Raw genomic sequence first — 19,127 nt, forward strand, 5'->3', positions numbered from 1 at the left:
ATTAATTGGTTATTATTAGATTTTAATGACTATGAGAATTTGCCACCTTTTTACTGTCAAGAGTGGCTGCACTTAGTAGTTAGGTAGCCATAGCAGATTGTGAGAAATCTAACTGAAATTACTGTAGAGCATGCTTAGTACACGATGTCTTGCATTTGTTTTAAAGTTGACCATTTTCATGTGTCAGCACAATTTTGAACTCTTACCTTGTCGTGCCAGGAAGCCGTGAGCTTAGAAGCAAACGAAAGCATTTCTCTGATGGGAATCGCTCCCTGGTATGTCCCTGGTATCGCTCCCCGCTGCGTGTGCCGTGGTGCAGCTGGAACGCAGAAACCGCCGACGAGGCCCAGAAGCGGTGGAGAACCTGTCCTGGGTGTAGCTGGAAGGTCTGTAACTGCATCACCTCTGAGCAACAGCCCCGGTTCAACCTTCAGGCCTGACTTCCTCAAACTCATTGCTTTGCTTTAAGCATTTGAAATAGGAAGAGAAGGGGGTTTTCCTGTCAGGGGCTGTGGTTTGGTTTTCACCTTTAATTTGCCCCTTCATTCTTTTCTGTATGTGTTTGAAGTCAGAGTTCTGTGCTTAATGATGTTGGAGGATGGCTGCCTGTATTTGGAATTCTCAGTGCTGCAGAAATAGCTGTCTGATGATTTGGGGAGTGTAGTTTCTGCTCCGTGACTGTTACGAGAGCCATGTTTTTGTGAACCTGTGCTAGCTTGCAGGCAGTTTAGCGTATCGCTGGAGGAACGTGACCTTAGGGAAGAGAATGACAGGGCTTGTGGGGACTGGACTTCCTAGCTCCTCAGGAGTCATGCAGCAAACCAGCATTTTACAGTGTTTGTCCTGGATGCCCTGTGGTGCAGGCTTTTCATAAGGGTATGGTAGCTTTAAGATTGTGTTTTGCAGAGTATGGGCAAAGGATGATTTATTTTCCCAGATTTTTCATTACGTAGCAGACCAGGCATTGGTCTCCGATCCTGTTGTTCAAAATGTCAGGTAATGTGGGGTCCCAACCCTGGGACTGGACTAATGTTGGGGGTCTGCTGAAGAGGGGGACGCCATGATGAGGCCGAGGTGAGGGGAGGAACTAGGTGAAGACTTAGTGGTCCCCCCTGGCTTAGCCCATGGCCCCTGCTGTGCAGACTCTGATAACATGCCCCTGCCAGTCCCTACACTGCTTATCAGCTGCCAGAAAATTAGGCTTAAACTTACATCAAGAGCCTAGACAGTTTCTACCAGAACACTCTGGGGGAAGTATTTAAACCAAATCAAGAAGCTGTCACCCACGCACAACTAAACACTAATCACAAGCACAACTCGTGGTTAAGGGTTTAGTTGTGTGGCTCCTTTAAATTATAGAAGCATGAACATCTTTGCTGAACCATGAGGCCTTCCTCCCTCCTCACCCCTCATTTATCTACCCGAACAGCCCCTGTTCAGCTCCAAGAGCCGTTGCAGGGTGTGCTGCAGGGATTAAGACTCTGGGTACAAAGATGTGGGGACTAGGGGCTTCACGCCAGCTATAAAATTGGAGAATAGGAGTAACTCAGTGGAGCTCCCTCTCAGCTGGTGTGAGACCCCCACAACCTTTGACCTTGCTGCGGACTGTTGGAACATGGAACAGGTCATATTCTCCTTCCCCCAAATTTCATTTATCTTGCTCTACCAATTTCTGTCTTATTATGTATTGGGTTTATAGGTTAAAATAACTTGCTTAAGGACAGTGGAAAATACAATAAAATTGTGGTATATGTTAACCCCCTGGCACCTCGTCAGTGAAGCGCGTTAACGGATGAAATCTGTCTCACTGTGGATAACAGTCCGGGAACAGTGTATGACATGTAATCAGGCTTTTCTGTCCATAAAGAATCAAAATCCTTATAGTAAAATATTTTTTTTCCTGTTAGGTAGTGAAGAACTGATTAAACTTTGATATGCTTTTACTTTAAATTGATCACCAAACCCTGAGAAGTGTTACTGATACAAAATCAAATACGTAAGCACTGATACCTAACTTAGGTTATTTTCTTCCACTAAGTTCCCTGAAAGTCAGGGTGGTCTATATAAAGAGAGGAGAACCGAGCATTTTCACTATTTTCTTCCCCTGTAAAACCAGGAAGTAAATACCAGATTGGCAAATCTGAGGGTTTTTTGGTTATAATCAACTTCCTAAAATGCAGTTTCAGCTGTCCCGATGATAGTTCCCTCTGCACTTGCCAAACTTCTGTTCTGTTACACCTGCATAAGCTTAATCCCTGTGGGGAAAAGGAAGTGATTCAGCATAAAACTTCGGAGGTTCTGTGTTTTTATAAGCTAGGACGTCAGTCACGTTAGGAAGTTGTTTGCCTGCAGTTACACGAGGTGCCTTTAGCGAAGGAGTGACTCCTGTTAGTGACGCGGTGTTCTTGGAGAAATGCAGCTTTGAGGGGGATCAGTCTGAAATTCTTCTATTTAAAGAGCTATTTGTATAAAGTGACTTTAACAGACTTTAAGTGACGTGCTGTGCATCGTTGGTGAAATGGGCTCCAAATGCTTCCTTTAAAGGATCATTAAATTAAAATCAAACCCATACACGTGCAGTACTGCATACAAGTGCAGTAAAGGCAAGTGCTGCCAAATGGAGGGTAGAGGACCAGGATTCTATTTTTAAATTTAGTTTTGGAAAGATGTGTTGATTTGAATGTCTAGTCCTGACAATGGAGTAATACCTTCAGCATGGGCTCCACAGGGGTGCGTAAGTACCTCGCCGTGTCGCTGGGGCTCCAGGCCGAGGTGGGCATCTCTAGCCGAAAAATGTCTTTGGTTCATCTCCATCTCTTGTGCCGATGGATGTTCTCGGTTTGTGCGGCTGGCTGAGCTCTGCCAGGCACATCTGTTTTGTTTTTGTAGGCATTTCATGAAAATAATGCAGATGGGGTCCTTTCTTCTTTAAAACTTAAATAGATGGAAGTAGCAGGAGGATTTTCATTTAAACGGAAAACGTTAGAAGGCTTTGCAAAAACTGCTTTAAGATTTGACGCTTGTCTGCCGCAGTGGATTCTCTGCTGCTCCCAATAGGTCAACTGTAAAGCTGCTACAACAAAACTGGCTGCGGTGCCCCTTTATTGAATCACTTGATTTAATTAGTACATATTAGAAAATAAATGATTGCTGTGTAATGTTGCGTGTTGTGGGCGTAGCCGTTTGTTGGGGCAGCGTAAGACTTAGCTTAGTCTGTCAAGGCATGTTTGTGGTTGCGTGTCTGCAGCTGGTAAGGAAGTTGATTTTTCTCCATCGCCCCCATCACCCGTTTGGTCAGTTCAGAGTGAGTGGCTGCTCAACCCTTACATGAGGGATGAAATATTTGCTTCTTTTTTTACCTGCCTTCTTGGCTGATTTGCCTCAGCTTATAAAAACTAGTAGGACTTCCTTTCTTTGAAATAAATTACAAATTTTTGAAGCCTCTGAACATCAGTTTGCTGAGCTCCTTCCTCAAGATGTAATTGAGTAGAAGACATTGAGCTGGGACCTCTGGCATCACAGTGCTTGGTCTTTCGCAGTGATCAGGTTTATGTAGGGGAGATTTCCAAGGTGAAAGCTATGAGGTTTCAGCCACACACCGTGCTGAGTGTCAGCTCAGTGTTCTGCTCATGCTTGTTTCTGGGCACAGCAGTGACGCGTGGTGTACCGGCTGCTGGACCATGGCGTACAACAGCTGGGCTGGCAAGTCTTGGTTTTGTCTTCGTTATATTATAGCACGTTTTGAGCTGACACATCAGATGAGGTAAGAAAAAGATAATATTTGAATAACAGCATTCTGAACACTACTTTTCTATTTCTTTTTCAGCAAGAAACGTGCTTTAGAATTTGTGGTACAGATTCTGAAGGTCACCGGCGCACTTCTGCAAAGTAGTTCCAGTCAGTGTCATGTGTACGAGAAGACAAAAATTGGTTTTTTTGTTTCTCCTTGTAGTTTCTGTCATGATAATGTGGTACATAACTTTTCCTTCCAACACTGCGATTGACCATATAAACCCTATGTACTTCTATGAACACGAACCAATTTACAAGCAACGCTACCTCTTCACGTTGCGGGAGCACTTGAAATGCAAAGACATAAATCCATTTCTGGTCATCTTGGTGTCTTCAGGTCCGAAGGATGTGAAGTCAAGGCAGGCCATCAGGATAACATGGGGATCTCAGGACTTCTGGTGGGGACACCGAATCCTAACCCTGTTCTTAGTAGGTCAGGGCACTGAAGGAGAAGACAACGCTGCAGCACTGTCGGTAGAAGACGAAAGCATCCTCTACGGTGACATAATTCGCCAAGACTTTATGGACACTTACGACAATCTCACCTTGAAAACGATCATGGCGTTCAGGTGGGTCAGCGAGTTCTGTTCAAATGCTCAATTCGTCATGAAGACTGATGCTGATGTCTTCATCAACACCGCTAACTTGGTAACATTTCTCCTGAAGCTGAATTCCACAGAAAATCTTTTTACTGGTTATCCTTTTATAGATAACTTTGCCTACAGAGGCTTTTACCAAAAAACATACATCTCTTACGATGAATATCCATTCAAGTTGTACCCTCCGTATTGCAGTGGGATGGGTTATATATTGGATGGAAAACTGGCTCTGAGGATTTATGCACTGATGAGTCATATCAAACCTATTAAATTTGAGGATGTTTATGTTGGAATTTGCTTAAATATACTTAAAGTGAACATCAGTATTCCAGAAGATAAACAACAATTCTTCCTTTATAAAATCAATTTTGATATCTGTAAGTACAGACATTTGATTGTAGTACATGGCATTACATCAAGTGAAATAATCGGGTTTTGGCAGGCTTTGTCATCAAACACTTCTGTTACTTGCCTTTGATTCTGCATTTTATATATAAACTTAAATGAATTTGGTGTAAAAATGTTTAAAGCCCAGGACAACGCAAAAGAAAACCACAGCTGTAGATGTGACTTTGACTGAAGGAGAGCTGTGCTCCCCCAGCAAAACTGCAACGGCAGCATTTCTCTGGGACATTCTAATATTCTTAAATAAAAACTTCAGGAATTCACAAAGCGCTTTTGCAGGTGGGTGTCCCACGCAAACAGGATGCTTTGGAACACACTGCCCCGTCTTCCTCTGACACTCCTCCTCATGCTTGGCTGTAACCATGGGGTTTCTACCTGTGTCTTCTGGGATGTATGAAATGTCACCGAGGAATAATATTTATGCCAAGAAACTAGCTTTGAGGATGCTTCCCAGATTCCTACCTGTTTGTTTTTTTTTAAATTGTTTTTGCAACTGCATCATCCTTTGCCGCCCTCGAGTATTTGTCTTCTGCCCAGCATGAAGCTAACAATTACTTTCTTCTTCCAATATATCACCTCTGTAATCCTTCTGAGAGCGTTACACCTTATTTAAGCGCATCACCTCCATAACCATTCTCAGAGTGTTACAAGCCTGTGGATCTTGCAGGGTCTGCAGAAGCCAATGGGAAATTCTGAAAACGCGATGCACTTTGTGTGTGTATATCTGGGTATATCGATGCACGTGTAAATGGAATTGCTTTGGTGCCTGTGATAATGTTCCCAGGCTGCTGGAGGGCTGGATGCGTGGAGTTCGGTGCAGTTGAGTTACTAGACAGCTCTACTGCATCGGGATAATCAAACCCCACACCTCTACACATACACACACACACACACGTGCGTATACTGGGGCATCCCGAGAGCTTTGCACCACAGAGGGAAGGTTAAAACAGATGCATTTATATTGTGAGTTTTTATCTGTTTCTAAAATAGTTTTATTTCTTCAAATTTTAAAAGGAAAAAAGTAAATTCTACGATTCATATTTCTTAAAGAAGACAAACTACTATATCTGTAAAGATGGGTATTTTAATCACTTTATTCATATCAGCAAGGCCAAGTTTTCAGTAGTTTACACTGTCTAATTGACAACAATACAGAATTTGCAGTTGCATTAACATAATTATTCTTGACACGTCCACTACACAGTGAAGATACGATAGTTACATCCTGTACATCTAGAATGACAGAGCACTGCCACCTGATTTGTACTACAGCGAGGAGGTTATGACGTATGTACATGTGGCTGTCTGTCAGATAGTCTCTTAGAGACAAATTAGAAGAGGTGCAGAAACCTCTAGTACCAAGTTTGAGGCTTCCCCAGGTTTTCTGTTACATTGCGATTATGGTCAGTATTGAGTTTTGCTATCTTGTCAACAACTGCACGTGGCTTTCTGATGGAGTCACAGGATGTGTTATTTTTTTGGGTATAAAAATGAAGTCTCAGGGAGAATACCCTCCAGACGAGTATTTCAGATGTCAGTATTCTAAGAATGTATGTTAAGAAGGTCAAAGTTCTTAAAAAATAGATTATTTTTTTTTGTTAAACTAAATAGCTAAAGATAGTGTTCCATGACAGGGAAGAATGCTATGGTATTTCTAGAAACAGGTAAAACTACAGCTGTTCCTATGGTTTTAGGATCTGTTACTTGATTGTTGTAGCACTGTGGTCAGATCCTGAGAGCTCCGTGAGAAACGCTTACCTTGTTCTTTGATTGTTTATACAGCTTAAAAAAAAAATCCCTCTATTTTTTTTAATAAGCCTGCCATATTGCATGTTTAGAAAGAAATAATTTTTCACAAGAACACGGATACTATGGCACAGTTTGTATTGCTTTTTTTTTTTTTTAAAAATGTAATTATGAAAGACAATGCAGTCTTCAGAAACTGGGTAGGTGAAGCGGCTGGGGCTCCTGTAGGGAGAGTAAGAAACATGTGTCACAGAGAAACGGCTCTGCGGGACCGCAGTAAAAACGCAGCTGTCACCAAGCAAGGTATTCTTTGTATTTGTGCCCCAGAACGATAACGCTGATCATAGATTACAAGGCTTTTTTTTTTTTTCACAAATGTAGGTTTATACACAGTGGTCTGTTTGCACCACCTGAAATTGTAATCTGAAGTGCCATCAGTTCTGCAAGAAATTTCCACTGTTAAATATTCCTCCTCCTGTTTTTTTTTTTTTTAAAAAAAACCTCACTTCCAAATCTGGCTTGTATTTGAGTCTGACCTTATTATTGCTTAAAAGACCATAAAAATTCATAACTAAGCTAATGTTTCTGCTTAAAGCAAATATTGGGAACATTTCTAGTGTGAGCAGCCATGCAAGAGGTGAAAAAAGCTTAAGACTGTGAACTAATGTAAGCATTTAAGTCAGCAGCCAGCCTAAATTTTATTGCATCTGCTTGCAATATTGTACTAAAAACAAAGCCTAAACCAGAGGCTCAGGTTTTCCCGAATTCTAAGATTCTTTTTCTCATGCAGGCAAGTGCTTTGGAAAGCCACGTGAAATCAGAATTCCAAGCACTCGTGATTTTGGTATGAATATTGTGGGACTTTCTGACTCAAAGCCTCATGATCACCCGTTGGCCAAAGCTCTTTGGGCACCGCTGCTGGGCGGCCGGCAGGAGGGGTTTACAGCGCACGATCTGACGCCGTCTTGCCTGTGTATCATTTCAGAAGAGTTGAAAAGTCCAAATGCTTAAATGTTTTGTGCGTGTTCTGGAACAGAGAAGTTCAAAATAAGGCATGAAAGATGATGTGCTGCAGACTTTGGGGCGTTATTCTCTAGGATCAGCATTGACAGACGGTTTGGAATATTTTCCCAAGTTTTGTCTTACGTTTTCTAGTTCCTACTAAAGCGTTTCAGTGCAGGCTCATTGTAAGTAGCTCACGAGTGCCTGGATGCACAATAAGTGATGTCATTCTATCGTATTTCTTTCAAATTTAAACTGGGAACTGACTGCAGGTTAGCCGAACAACGTGACGCCGAGCTCCTGCTGGGCGTCTCTCGGCTACGTTAGTACGTTGAAGGCGTTTGGGAGGCAGAGCTTTGCTCCCTATTTCTCAAATTTTCATTCATCTCTATTCTTATGTGACCAGTGGGTACCGCTTTGGTCTTTTATTAAGTACTCTAGAGTTTGCTTAAGGTGGAGGTGGTAGGGAGAGATGTAAACTTTTCTGCAGTCTCTGTTAAATTAAGCTTGTCAGGTTTTAATGCGGTTACTGTGGATTGCACGTTAAGCTGTAAACCATACCCAAATGCAAGTACACCATGTAGGAAGGAAAGAAAACAAAGTTAAAATGAAGCTAAGCAGATGGTTGGGTTTATTTTGAGTTTTTTTTCATATGTAGTCGCGTCCACGTTTCAAGGAAACCTAAAATTGTAAAACAAAACGCAGCCCCCTCTATTTCTGTATTGGGTTTCTGAAAACCACAAAGCCGCTTTCTTTGCCAGGGCTCCAGGAAGCCTGGGCTCTCTGAAGTGCCGCTGTTAGGGTGATCCTTAGCCAAAGGCAGAACCGACCTGCAACTCACTTGAGGAAATACCACCTGCGTTACAGCATAGTTCGTCTCACCTGCAGTTATTTGACTTTGGGACTTAAGTCGTTATTTTATAAGAGAAAAACTAACACAGTTTACCCTAAGTGACCTCTCTTGAGATGGTTTACATATCTGAGCCCTCTTTTCCTCTGGCCTCCTGACAGTTGCTGCACAGCACATGAATTTTCCAGGCCACATTAATCAAAATCTGAATTTGGTTTTTATGGTGTGAGAGATGATGGTGCCGCATCTCTCCTGCCTGGGCTGGGGCTCAGCCTGACGCCCCCTCAGCCACGCTTTGCCTGCGGTGGTCCTTCACCTAGGAGTGGCTGCAGTCTGCCCTGAGCTTGCAATAAAGATTAAATCTTAAAAACACTTCTGGCTCTGAGTGAAAATATTGTTAGAAGCAGAAGCCTGAAGAGGCTCTTATCTCTGATAGCGCAGCCATGCTGCACTAAATGGGAGCTGTCTTAACCGAGATGGATCGCTTAAACATTGCAGTTCGGTTATCTTGGGTGTTGTGTAGGATTTTTGTTAGTAAAGCTCTGACCTGCCCTCGCAGAGCTCTAAACGCGTGCTTCATTTTCATAATGAGTCTGCCTCAATCGTTTCTTAGAGGGTTTCTAAATATGCTGGGTAGAAGGGGTTTGCAGTCGCTCGGTGTAATACTCACACGGTACGGGGGTTAATGTTTTTTCCAGATGCTGCTCCTGCTAACGGTTACGCGACTGTTCCAGTTTGCCGTGTTAAATGTTGATGGGTTTGAAATGTATAAAAATGGATCTCATTTGTACACCCAGCACTGCTAACCACTGCTTACGTTTTGTACCGAGCTTGTGCGTACAGGAACAGTTCACCAAAGAGCAGTGCGGAGAATCGGGACAGAATGGACCTGACGCCCAAGAACTTCTTCCAAATGAATCGTGTTTTTCACACAACTTAAGTTTTTCTTACCAGAAAGAGAAAATTTAAAAATCAGAGATGGACTTTGGCAGTTCTGGGGCGAGGGCGTCCTGTCACCAGCAACAGCTGAAGCCAACAGAGTGCGTGTGCGCCTGCCTTCCCGGGGAGGGGCGGCGTGTGGGCGCTTACGCAGGGGAGCCGAGCAGGTACCCGGCTGGCAGCCCACGCTGCCTCACTGCACGGCTCTTGCTATTACCGAGACGAAAGCAAGTACGGATAAAGTGCGGTTTCATCTCTGTTGCTCTCCCACCCCTGAATACAGCGTAGGCGTTCCCAGAGAGCAGTGTTTGACAGTCCTGCACTTGGGTTTCTAAAACAGTAGAACTGATTACTCAATTAGCTTGCTGGAATGTGGGCTGAAGTAGATTTCTGAGCACCTGTGGCCCTCGGAGGGCGATGCGTCTCCACAGGCTTAAAGAAATATAGGGTTGGGTCTTTTAAATGCAGAAAAAGTGCTTTACTTCCCTGTTGCTCAACTAATCTGGAGCTCTTCCTTATCACTGAGGAGACCCGACATAGGAGCTGACCTGCTCCTAAAAGTGGATTTCAGAACTTTATTCAAGAATTGCTTTTGATGGAAGCCTCTTTATTTATGGTTTTAGACAGGCTTCAACTGCTTTGACTGCATGTTTTGCGTGACAGAGCATCTAGGCCATCATTTATAACTAGAGACAACTGACACCTAGAACTTCAAGTTATTTAAGAGAAAACTACGAGTAGAAGAGCTGCCTACCTAAGCCTTATATAGTCAGCACTATATAAATAAAAGTGATTTAAAATTCAAATCAGTATTAACTTAATTGTATGCATCTTTTTAGATATGAGTCCTCAGGTTTAGGAAGATAATCCATAAATACATGGACAGCACTGAGGGGCAGCAGCTCCGGCCTGTGCAGTCGCCAGACTTCAGCAGAACTTTTTAAATTTTAACCTTGTAATTCTGTACAGCCAGGTACGGACGGAGGCCTCAAAACCTATGTTAGAAAAGTGAAAGGCTGGTGAGGTTTTTTTTCTCTTTAGTATAATCACTTACTAAATTTTTCTCTGTGTAAAATAAATATTAGGTACATTAGCAACAGATTAGTATTATTTAAAGCAAGGGTGTCAGATATTCCGAGAGGCAGCTGAACAACAAAACTCCCTTCTTTTCAAGATGCAGCATTAGTGTTTACATAGCAAACACTTCAAGCCGATGTGGTGCTTCAGGACTAACTTCTGTATTCTAACAACTTCACAACGTTTTTCTTAATTTTACTGTCTGCAAATTGGGTAATGCTGTAATAACGTTAGCAGTAGTTTTGGTACTGACATTGCGGTCACAAGTCAGCAGACAATACTTTGTGATGTTAGATGGCATTCACTTTATTTGTATTTATCCAAACATTCCATTCCATAAAATGGGCTCATTCGTTTCAAATTCTGTGTTTTTAGAAATGGTAGGGCCACGGCGCTGACACAGTCCTCACGGCGTCGTCTGCGACCGTCCCTCCCCGTGAGTCAGGATCAATGTGCCCAGACCGCTCGTGCTGGGTGTCGCAACAAAAGAAGAGGCGTATATTTTACACGAAATAAAGCAGCGTCTGCTGCCACCCCTGAGTCTAGCGATGAACTCCGGACTCTCCTAAGCTGGACCACTGCGGTCTGCGTAAGCCGCACAGTTGCCAAACACCTGGATCCCACAACTGTGAAGACGCCCGTGCCGGGAGGTGAGCTGGCAGGGGACGCAGGGCAGGGCCGTGGGGGGCCAGACTTCCACGCACGTTTTTAGTGCCTGCCCTTCGCGGCTGTGGCTGGGGATGCAGGCGTTCAGCCCGCGCTGCTGTAACATGCGGCCTGAGAGAACGGGTCTGCGTGAACTGCTGCGCAAGGGACGAGGGAAACTTTAAATCAGACATTCTTCACGCGGGCTGAGAGAGCAACTTAACCTTGGGGGTACTGCCTGGGTACGGTGCTCAGGCCACCGCTAGACGGAGCCATGCCCACACCTAAGCGGGCCGGGGAGCCCCGCCGCGGGACCAGGAGCTGCGAAGGGTGACGGCTGCAGCCCGTCTCGTCACACCAGCGAACAGCCCTTCTAAAAACTCCGCTAGCACATCATCAGCGTGCTAAACTAAAGGGTAGTCTGTCACCAGAATGAAAAGCTAAATGGTTTCATTTTTAAAATATACTACGCGGGGTAAACTGTTAGCTCGTAATACCACTGGGAAGAGACCATATTCTTTTAAATAGTGGATCAGATGACTGATTACAAGGTTCATCTTTTCTTACTGGACCATACGAAAGACGTTCTGTGGCAGCAACTTAATATATCACTTTTCTGCCATGTGATGCTCTTACCCGATGAGCAGATGTCACCAGTGGAGCTCCTCGGGCTTAAGCAACAAAAACCTTCTGTGAAGACACGCGGCAAGAGGACGCTCTCAGGTGTGCGCAGCCGCTTTAACCAAAACGCAGCGCTCTCGGGGTGTTTTTGGGAGGTGCCCAGGCAGGAAAGCAGGACTGAGACAGGCGTGCTGCAAGTACGGCCTCCCCAGTGCCGTAGCGCGTCCTGCCACGCTGCTCGAGCAGACGTAGGGCTGTTTCTGGCTACAGTGTCCTTCCAGGTGTAGGCCATGTTATTAAGGCAGTGGAGGATCGACCCTCGATCGTTCAGGTTGCATAAGCAATATGGATGTTACTTAATCTTGTCATCCAACAGCTGTACGTATCATGACAGAATTTGGCACAAAGCAGCATGACTGGAAAGTTATGTCTAGCATGGGATTAAAAGCTTCTCAGAAGACTTCTAGCAGGGAGCACAGGCACTGCGCCTGTGTGTGGAAGACTGCACAAAGCCTGCCATCTCCATTAGTCCTTCAGCTTTAAACCTAAAGTAGCTGTAACTAGTTTTTTGTAGTAATAAAAACAGAAGTCAGCAACCTTACAGAGATCATTGGCATGAATGTCTTTGGCCAGAAAAGAGCTACTACAAGGGTGGGAGTGTTGCAGAGAAAATTGGAGGTGCTAAAACAACTATTGTTGCAACTGTGGACACCTGAAGGTTGAAATAGGGCCGATTCGGTAACGGACTGGATGGGCCTGAGTGACAGAGTAAATGAATCCTGGCACAAATATCCAGACAAGCCTGCAAACCAGTTCTGTATTGCACTGCACTACGCTTTCCCTACATCCTGTGAGCGTGGCTTACTTCCAGAGTGAGCCACCCTCCCACAGCTTCCTCACGGCTGCTTCGGGTGTCTGTGCATGCGTACGATTCCTTCCACCTCATCTTCCTGTCTGTCTGGAGTGCTGTGCTCAGGAGAGGGTCGGGCATCCCTCAGCAATGCTCGTGACCCTCAAGAACGCGAGCTGCAGGAGGCTTAGTGGCAGCTGTGAGCTTTTCACTCAAGTGGCGTTAGTCGATAATGGTTTGTTTGGCGCTGACCGTTTCTCAAATGCCTATGACGGATTAGTAGTGATGTCTCTGCTGTACAAGCGTCCCGCTGCTTTAGTTCTGCAGGCTGCTGGGTCTAATTCTTTTTTCCCTGGGCAGCTGTTTTGACAAACATCCAGGCAGTGTCCTACAAAGAAAAGCCAGTACGATGGAAACATCATCTGTGAAGGAGAAAGGAAAGGCAAATGCTACATGCGCCATGAGCTCTGCCTGGAGCACAGTTTCGATGCTGCTGCTGTAGCATTATGAGTACATGATTAAGCATTCCCATGAAAATATCACACAGGGTTTTCATTTCACAGCGTTCTGACCTCAAATACCTTTTCAAAATAAAATAACTGGAGCGCTCTGCAATTATTAACATTTCCTGTTAGCTGCTCAATTTAACTGCAAAGTTCCATTTAAAATTCACTGAATGCACCGTTCAAGAGATGTAAAATGTCTGAAACCTTCCATCCTCCAGGGGAAGACCAGTGCAGGCTGGGCGCCTGCTGGTTTCAGAGGATGCTGGGCACTTTGATACTTCGATACCGCTGCTTTTCACTTGCCTATTCTTCAGAGTCAAGGGGCTCTACCCAGCATCTGGCATGAGAAGAGGCTGCTAAAGGATACGTATACGATCTGAAGAGCACTGGTAATAGCAATAGATCCAATTAAGAGTTGTGATTATCTCCAAACACACTAAAGGAGGGAATTTTGTTGGGGAAGAGATAACTTAGGAGTAAAAATGAAAAGACTAAGCCGGGAATTCCTTCTTCAGCAGAGAGCAGGATTTGTGCTCTTTCATTTTTGTCTTGAGAGGCATGGCACCCGCTTAGCACAACCACCACATCGCAGCGCTTTAGGGACCAGCAGGCCACTTGCCAGAAAGGGCTACAGGTGGGTGATGAGGAACAGGTGGCTTTTTGACTAAGTAATACTGTATCTTTATCCAAGAAACAAAGTTAGTTAATGCATTATATCCCTGATTCACCTCAGGACCCAAATACTGCCAACCTCCATCACCCTGAAGACAAGAGGCTCCAGCAGATCGTCCAGGACCATGTTTTGCGGGGAGGGAATCCCAAGGATTATTTTAAGTCATGATACAGGTAAACAAGCCATCCAAAATACTAACCTCCAACCCAGGCCCTGGCTCTGATGCTCTAACCCGCGTTGCCCTGTCACGCTGCTACGGCTGCCTCGCGATCATGAAGCAGCCAGCTAAGTTATCAGACGTAGAGCAAACTCAGACTGTCATTGTTTAAACTTACAGTAGTCACAGATTCCAAAACACAATTAAATACTGAAGGTTAGATCTAAACATATCTTTATCTAGATTTAACGCAACCTTTCGTCTCTCCAGTGCAGTGATACTGCCTGGCATTTATACATTATACCAAAAAACGGCTCTAAAGTGGTCTTCCCCTGGATTGACACCACAAATTAATCTGCAGTGATACAAGGAGGTCTTTAATAGGCTTGACTTCCATCTCAGTAGCTCTGAGGAATGCCCTGTTTTGATTAGTTTTCCAAACAGTCACTAACAAAATTAATTTTATCTCGCATTACTTTCTTTACATGCCTATGAAAAGTCCATGCCAAAAAACTAATGTAAGGGCGAGTCTCACTGCGCGACAGACATTCTCCTATCACAACAGAGCTGGTTTTTGATATAGAAGGTGTCGGACCTCAGAGTATTTTGCTGGAGTTTAACATTAGTTGGTTTGAATACAATATGGCATAGAAGAAACATTATTGGAGTAATACACAGACTGAATAAACATGTGGCTTCAGGTAATTCAGTAACTATACCTAATCACATGCTTGATTTATTTAAGGGCGGGGGGGGAGGTTAAACAAAGCAAAAGAGCCAGTTCTGTGGTAGCAGGCTAATAGCTGGCTCCTCTTCCTCCTTCATATCAATAACAGGCCAATAATTGCAAACCTTTTCCTGTACAACCTTATCACTGCAGATTTAAAAAAAAAAAGAGATGAGAAACATGAGAGCATCATGAGAGAGTCACACCTAGGTGAAAAGCGGCATCATTCCTATCACTTGCTATTAAGTGGCAGCACTGCCCTGACCCTACTGTGCATCTGAATGAACCTTTGACTATTAGAAATGAGAGGGGAGGAAACAAATGAAAAGTCTACACAGGATTTGTAAAGAATATTCTGAAATGGAAGATTACAGTTAGTTTCTAAGGAGCAGCAAGGTCACAGGAGACAGGTACATGTGAGCAAACTTAATTCTTACAATCACTCAGAATGTATTTCTTGTATTGCTCCTTTTGTTAAGCAAAGAACAAAGACCAGAGGGATCTGTTCCTTTTGTGTAGAATCTTAACGGTATTTACTAGAGCTTTCTACTATGTTTAAAATGTAAGAGTTTGTTTTAAGTTCAGAGTGAGGCAGAGAACCACTGGTAATTACTGTTCTTCTGTTTTGCTGCTATTCCTGAACTTCACCACCATCACTGTTATGTTATCAGGACATCCTCTGTAAAAGGACTGTAGAACTATACTCTTTGCACCAAAGTGTGGTTCATCCAAGCGTTCCTTGATGAATCGGACGGCTTCCTCGTTGCTGAAAGCATCCCACAGACCATCCGACGCCAAGATCATGAACTCTGGCTGCAGTTTGTCCAGGTCAAAGGTAAGAATATCAGGGTCAGGAATGACAACATTCAGGTTCTTCAAAGGGTAATCTCCTAACGAGCGGGACATGGCCAGGATCCCCTGAACACGCCAGGAGCCATTAAAGCTGATAAAACCACCTGGAGAGAAACACCAACACTTAAAGCAGTTCATTTTAAAATTAAAGCATTTCTCTGGCTTCCTGCCAGACCCACCCAAAAATTCATCCTGCAGTATCCTGAGGCATACAGATGTTACGGAGCTTGAAACACAGGAGATGCCTTAAGTAAATCTCAGAGCGCTGCAGGGAAGAGCTGGATGGCAGCTGCTGGAACAGCTGAAGCAAGGGAGTTGGGAATGGCCCGCCTTCAGACGAAGCAGCTTCATGCTCTCTGCTCCCCCAGCGAGACCGACAACTTACTGAACGCAGGTATTCCTGTACTACACAACTGACTCTTCAGAAAGCTTTATGGCAACGTTAAGAGAAAAATACAGAAAGCAAATCTTTATATTCTCGTGTTAGTAAACCCCTCCTTTTTCTGTGTAGTTCACGTTTTGCCCGTTTCAGAAGATCTATAAAAGAAACAACACTGAAAACAGTGTGCAGTAGGGCTCACACCTCACTTTTAAGGCATAAAGCAAAGAAGCAAGTGCAAAAACATTTATAGGCTCTTCTATCAAACTGCCTTACATGAGCTGTGTCAAAAAGGACTAAAAAACTGCTATGAACAAACCCATCATGAAATTTTACTGCAAGTCAGAAAAATGCAATGATGTGGGATCTGACTGACTGATTTTACCATCACCAGGATTAAGGCTGCTTCTAGTTGAAAATACGTATTTTATTTAGGGGTTGCTTATAGCGAGAGAGTTTTTGTGTTGAAATCAATGACTCTAACACAGCCAGCACCTGGCTGCTACACAGTCTGATCGTGCCAGGGAGGGAACTACACCGTGTTCAAGGTCAAAGAGTAAAATTTAGGCACCTTCAATCCCGGTGCCCACATCTGCGTGCCACTGGCTGCACTGTTTCACAGCAATATTCCTGTCAGCTTAACATGAATGAAAAGTCAGCTGAGGACAAATCATTTGCAAACATGGAACGTGAAAGTATATGACAAAATTAGGTGAACTGTTGGCTTGCATATCTGCAAGCTGCCTGCTTTGGCGTTCTTATAAATGTCTTTGTTCTTTGTAGTTATCAGGATGTTTTCAGTTCTGCACTTCAGCCTATGCTTTATTTGTCAGGCGCCCATCACCTAAGCCTTGCAATAGCGTTTCCATTCCTGGTTGGCTGATCTAATCTGTGAATTCCTTCTGCTTTCAGGTGAAGCTACATTTCATTTAATGATTCGTTGCCATTTACAGCTTGAAACTTGATTTGTGTTAAAACCATCAAACAGAACTTTTTAGCAGGGTGTTTACATGAATACTTCTACGGAGGCCCCATTATGAAGATGTTTCCTTCCATAGTCAAAAAAAGGAAGGACTGGTGAGCCTACTGTAACTCCTCTTTAGATGTGCAGTCAGACAAACCTCGCCCAGCTGCTGCTGTAGGTTTTGGGGATGCCTCGGTTGAGTGTTACCCAGCTACCTACTCACCAGCGCAGGGGGGTTTTCGTAAGTGATTAGGATGGTAGTAACTGGAGAGTAATCGTGTGTACATGTGCGTGTACTGGAGTGACAGGGGAAGAAAAATGCAATTAAGAGGAGGCAGTTTTAAGTAGACAATTTTACACACCGTCAGAGGACAGCAGTGCCTGCAGCCGTTACCATACCTGCAAAGGAGACAGCTGACGCTGCTGACTCGCTGCGGCGTGCTTACTCCAGTCTTTGCAGGTTGCGCATATGCTTACAAAGTGACTTTTTGGTGCCATTCTCACGTGGCACCTGGAACTGCCTACGGCACAAGTTGCATTCCTGTGGTTTGCTGAAGTGTCTGTTGGCACTTCTAGTGTTTTCTTTTATAAAGCCATCCATAGACTACATAAAAATGCTCATGGAAAAGCAAACGTTCTGCAGCGCTTGCTGGCACCGGAGAAGAAAAGGCATTAAGGAAACAGAAGCTTTTTGGCAACTGCACAAACATTTTGTGTGTTAGCGAGACCTGAGCTCAGAGGATTATGTTCAAGGTGAATGACTTAAATTTATATCAGTGACAGTCACCTTGTGGCTCTGCAACTGAGTGTTTCTTCACAAGCTAAAACCACGGTTGCTTCAAGGCCACTGTCTAACGCTGATACTACACACATCACTCAAGCTCCTGACCAGGAGATTCCTTGTGTTTTCTGGGGAAACCAGCATCCTTGTGTCGCAGGACGTGCATTCCCCTATCCTGCAGGAGTAAGTCAGAGTGGTGGGACCTCGATCTCCTTCAGCTGCGAGAAGTGTGGCACCACACCCTTTGTGAGCGTGCATCAGGCAGCCTCCTGTGAAAATTACAGTCAGTCTTGACAACAGCCCTGTGACCGGTGCTGTTAACTGCACAGCTATGCTGCAGAGCAGGTAATTCCATAGGATGCAGCACCTCAGCTCAAAATCGAGGGCCCTGCCCTGTTCTCTTAGCTCCTGCCTTCCCTTTTGGCATCTGGCTGCAGGCTTGGGCACCAGCGACCTCTCGCTGCTCTGCAGGAGCTCCCACAAGAAACCCCAGCGTTGGCTTCTGGGGCTTCAGTGCGAGAGCTGCCTGAGTCACATCGGACTGATAAATGGACATTTTCTTTCAGGTTGTGGGTTGACTCTGTACGCAGTTGCTGGGAGTGGGGAAGAGAGAGGGACTGAATTCATCCCCATCCACCGACCGCTGACAGCAGCAAGCAGCGAGCCTCCTCAACGTCCACCATGGCAGCGAAAACCGACAGGTTAGTTTAGACTTGTCATCCCGATGTTAATGCCCCACTGCAACGTACAGGGCAAGTCACGTTTTCCTTTGAGCTGCTGTTTCAGGCTGCCTCAAATTGATTTATATCAGAATGAGGTTTGAAGGACATTTTCTCAACCGTGGCTATATGGATTTCACTTTTAAATGAAATCTAATCCTACTAACACAAATGTGCAGTCATTTTATAACTACCTATAGGGCACTGGACGGTGCAGCTTGATGGTGTAATGTAAAGTTGGAACACTGAAATGTGATGTAATGATGTGGTTATTGTCGCTTTCTTCAGTTCTACATGACAAGAAGGTGTCTAGATGGTGGAAGAAAGTCAGGTACTTTTGTTACAGTAGCAACGTAGTCTTGATAATTCAGTTGGGGCACTTTGCTTTAATTTTATGCTTACTGTATGTAACGAAGGGATGGTCCAAATGTTAAGGTATTGAATTCATTAGGTCAATAGCCTAGATAGAGTATTTATTGTTTAGCTGCAGATAGTCATAACATTTACATGCCTATTGAAATAATTCCTTCCAAATTTGGAAATTCCTGCAAAAATCCAGATTAATTTTTCACATTGCTGTGTTACAAAGCCTCACTTCTACACAAAAGAAGTAATACCCAAATTATTTTGTTTCTCCTAAGTGAAGGCCTCCTCTAAGTCAACAGTTGCACAGAGGCCCTGGGCTTGGCTAAGAGGGAAGTAATTTTACAGAAGAATCTCTGGTTTTATTGATACACCTCCCAAGTACAGAGTTGAAGCGAAGTGAGACCAAGATTTCCCTATTCCTTCTTCTTAGGATCTGTATATTTTTTCTTCCCCTTTGGGGAACACGCGTGACCTCGG

The 19,127-nt window shown here is 44.1% G+C and overlaps 2 protein-coding genes and 1 long non-coding RNA gene across 7 annotated transcripts in view; 2 read left to right on the top strand and 1 right to left on the bottom strand.

The window, feature by feature from the left end:
- Positions 1-247: 247 nt before the first annotated feature.
- On the top strand, positions 248-6,663 carry B3GALNT1 (beta-1,3-N-acetylgalactosaminyltransferase 1 (Globoside blood group)). Its single transcript, XM_064457919.1, has 2 exons — positions 248-386; positions 3,827-6,663. The coding sequence occupies exon 2, from the start codon at positions 3,907-3,909 to the stop codon at positions 4,867-4,869; it is 963 nt and encodes a 320-aa protein (XP_064313989.1). The 5' UTR covers positions 248-386; positions 3,827-3,906; the 3' UTR covers positions 4,870-6,663.
- Positions 6,382-19,127, bottom strand: part of PPM1L (protein phosphatase, Mg2+/Mn2+ dependent 1L) — a 111,065-nt gene continuing 98,319 nt past the window's right edge. For all 5 annotated transcript variants that reach the window (XM_064457913.1, XM_064457917.1, XM_064457916.1 and 2 more), the window contains exon 4: positions 6,382-15,545. In XM_064457913.1, coding sequence (XP_064313983.1) covers positions 15,199-15,545 — 347 coding nt within the window. In that variant the 3' untranslated portion in view covers positions 6,382-15,198. The remainder of the gene's footprint in view (positions 15,546-19,127) is intronic.
- Positions 13,789-18,216, top strand: LOC135314403 (uncharacterized). Its single transcript, XR_010373908.1, has 3 exons — positions 13,789-13,878; positions 15,261-15,424; positions 18,132-18,216. It is a non-coding gene; the product is annotated as an uncharacterized LOC135314403 (long non-coding RNA).

The sequence above is a fragment of the Phalacrocorax carbo genome, chromosome 7 (assembly GCF_963921805.1).
Source record: "Phalacrocorax carbo chromosome 7, bPhaCar2.1, whole genome shotgun sequence".
NCBI classification, from domain to species: Eukaryota; Metazoa; Chordata; class Aves; order Suliformes; family Phalacrocoracidae; genus Phalacrocorax; species Phalacrocorax carbo.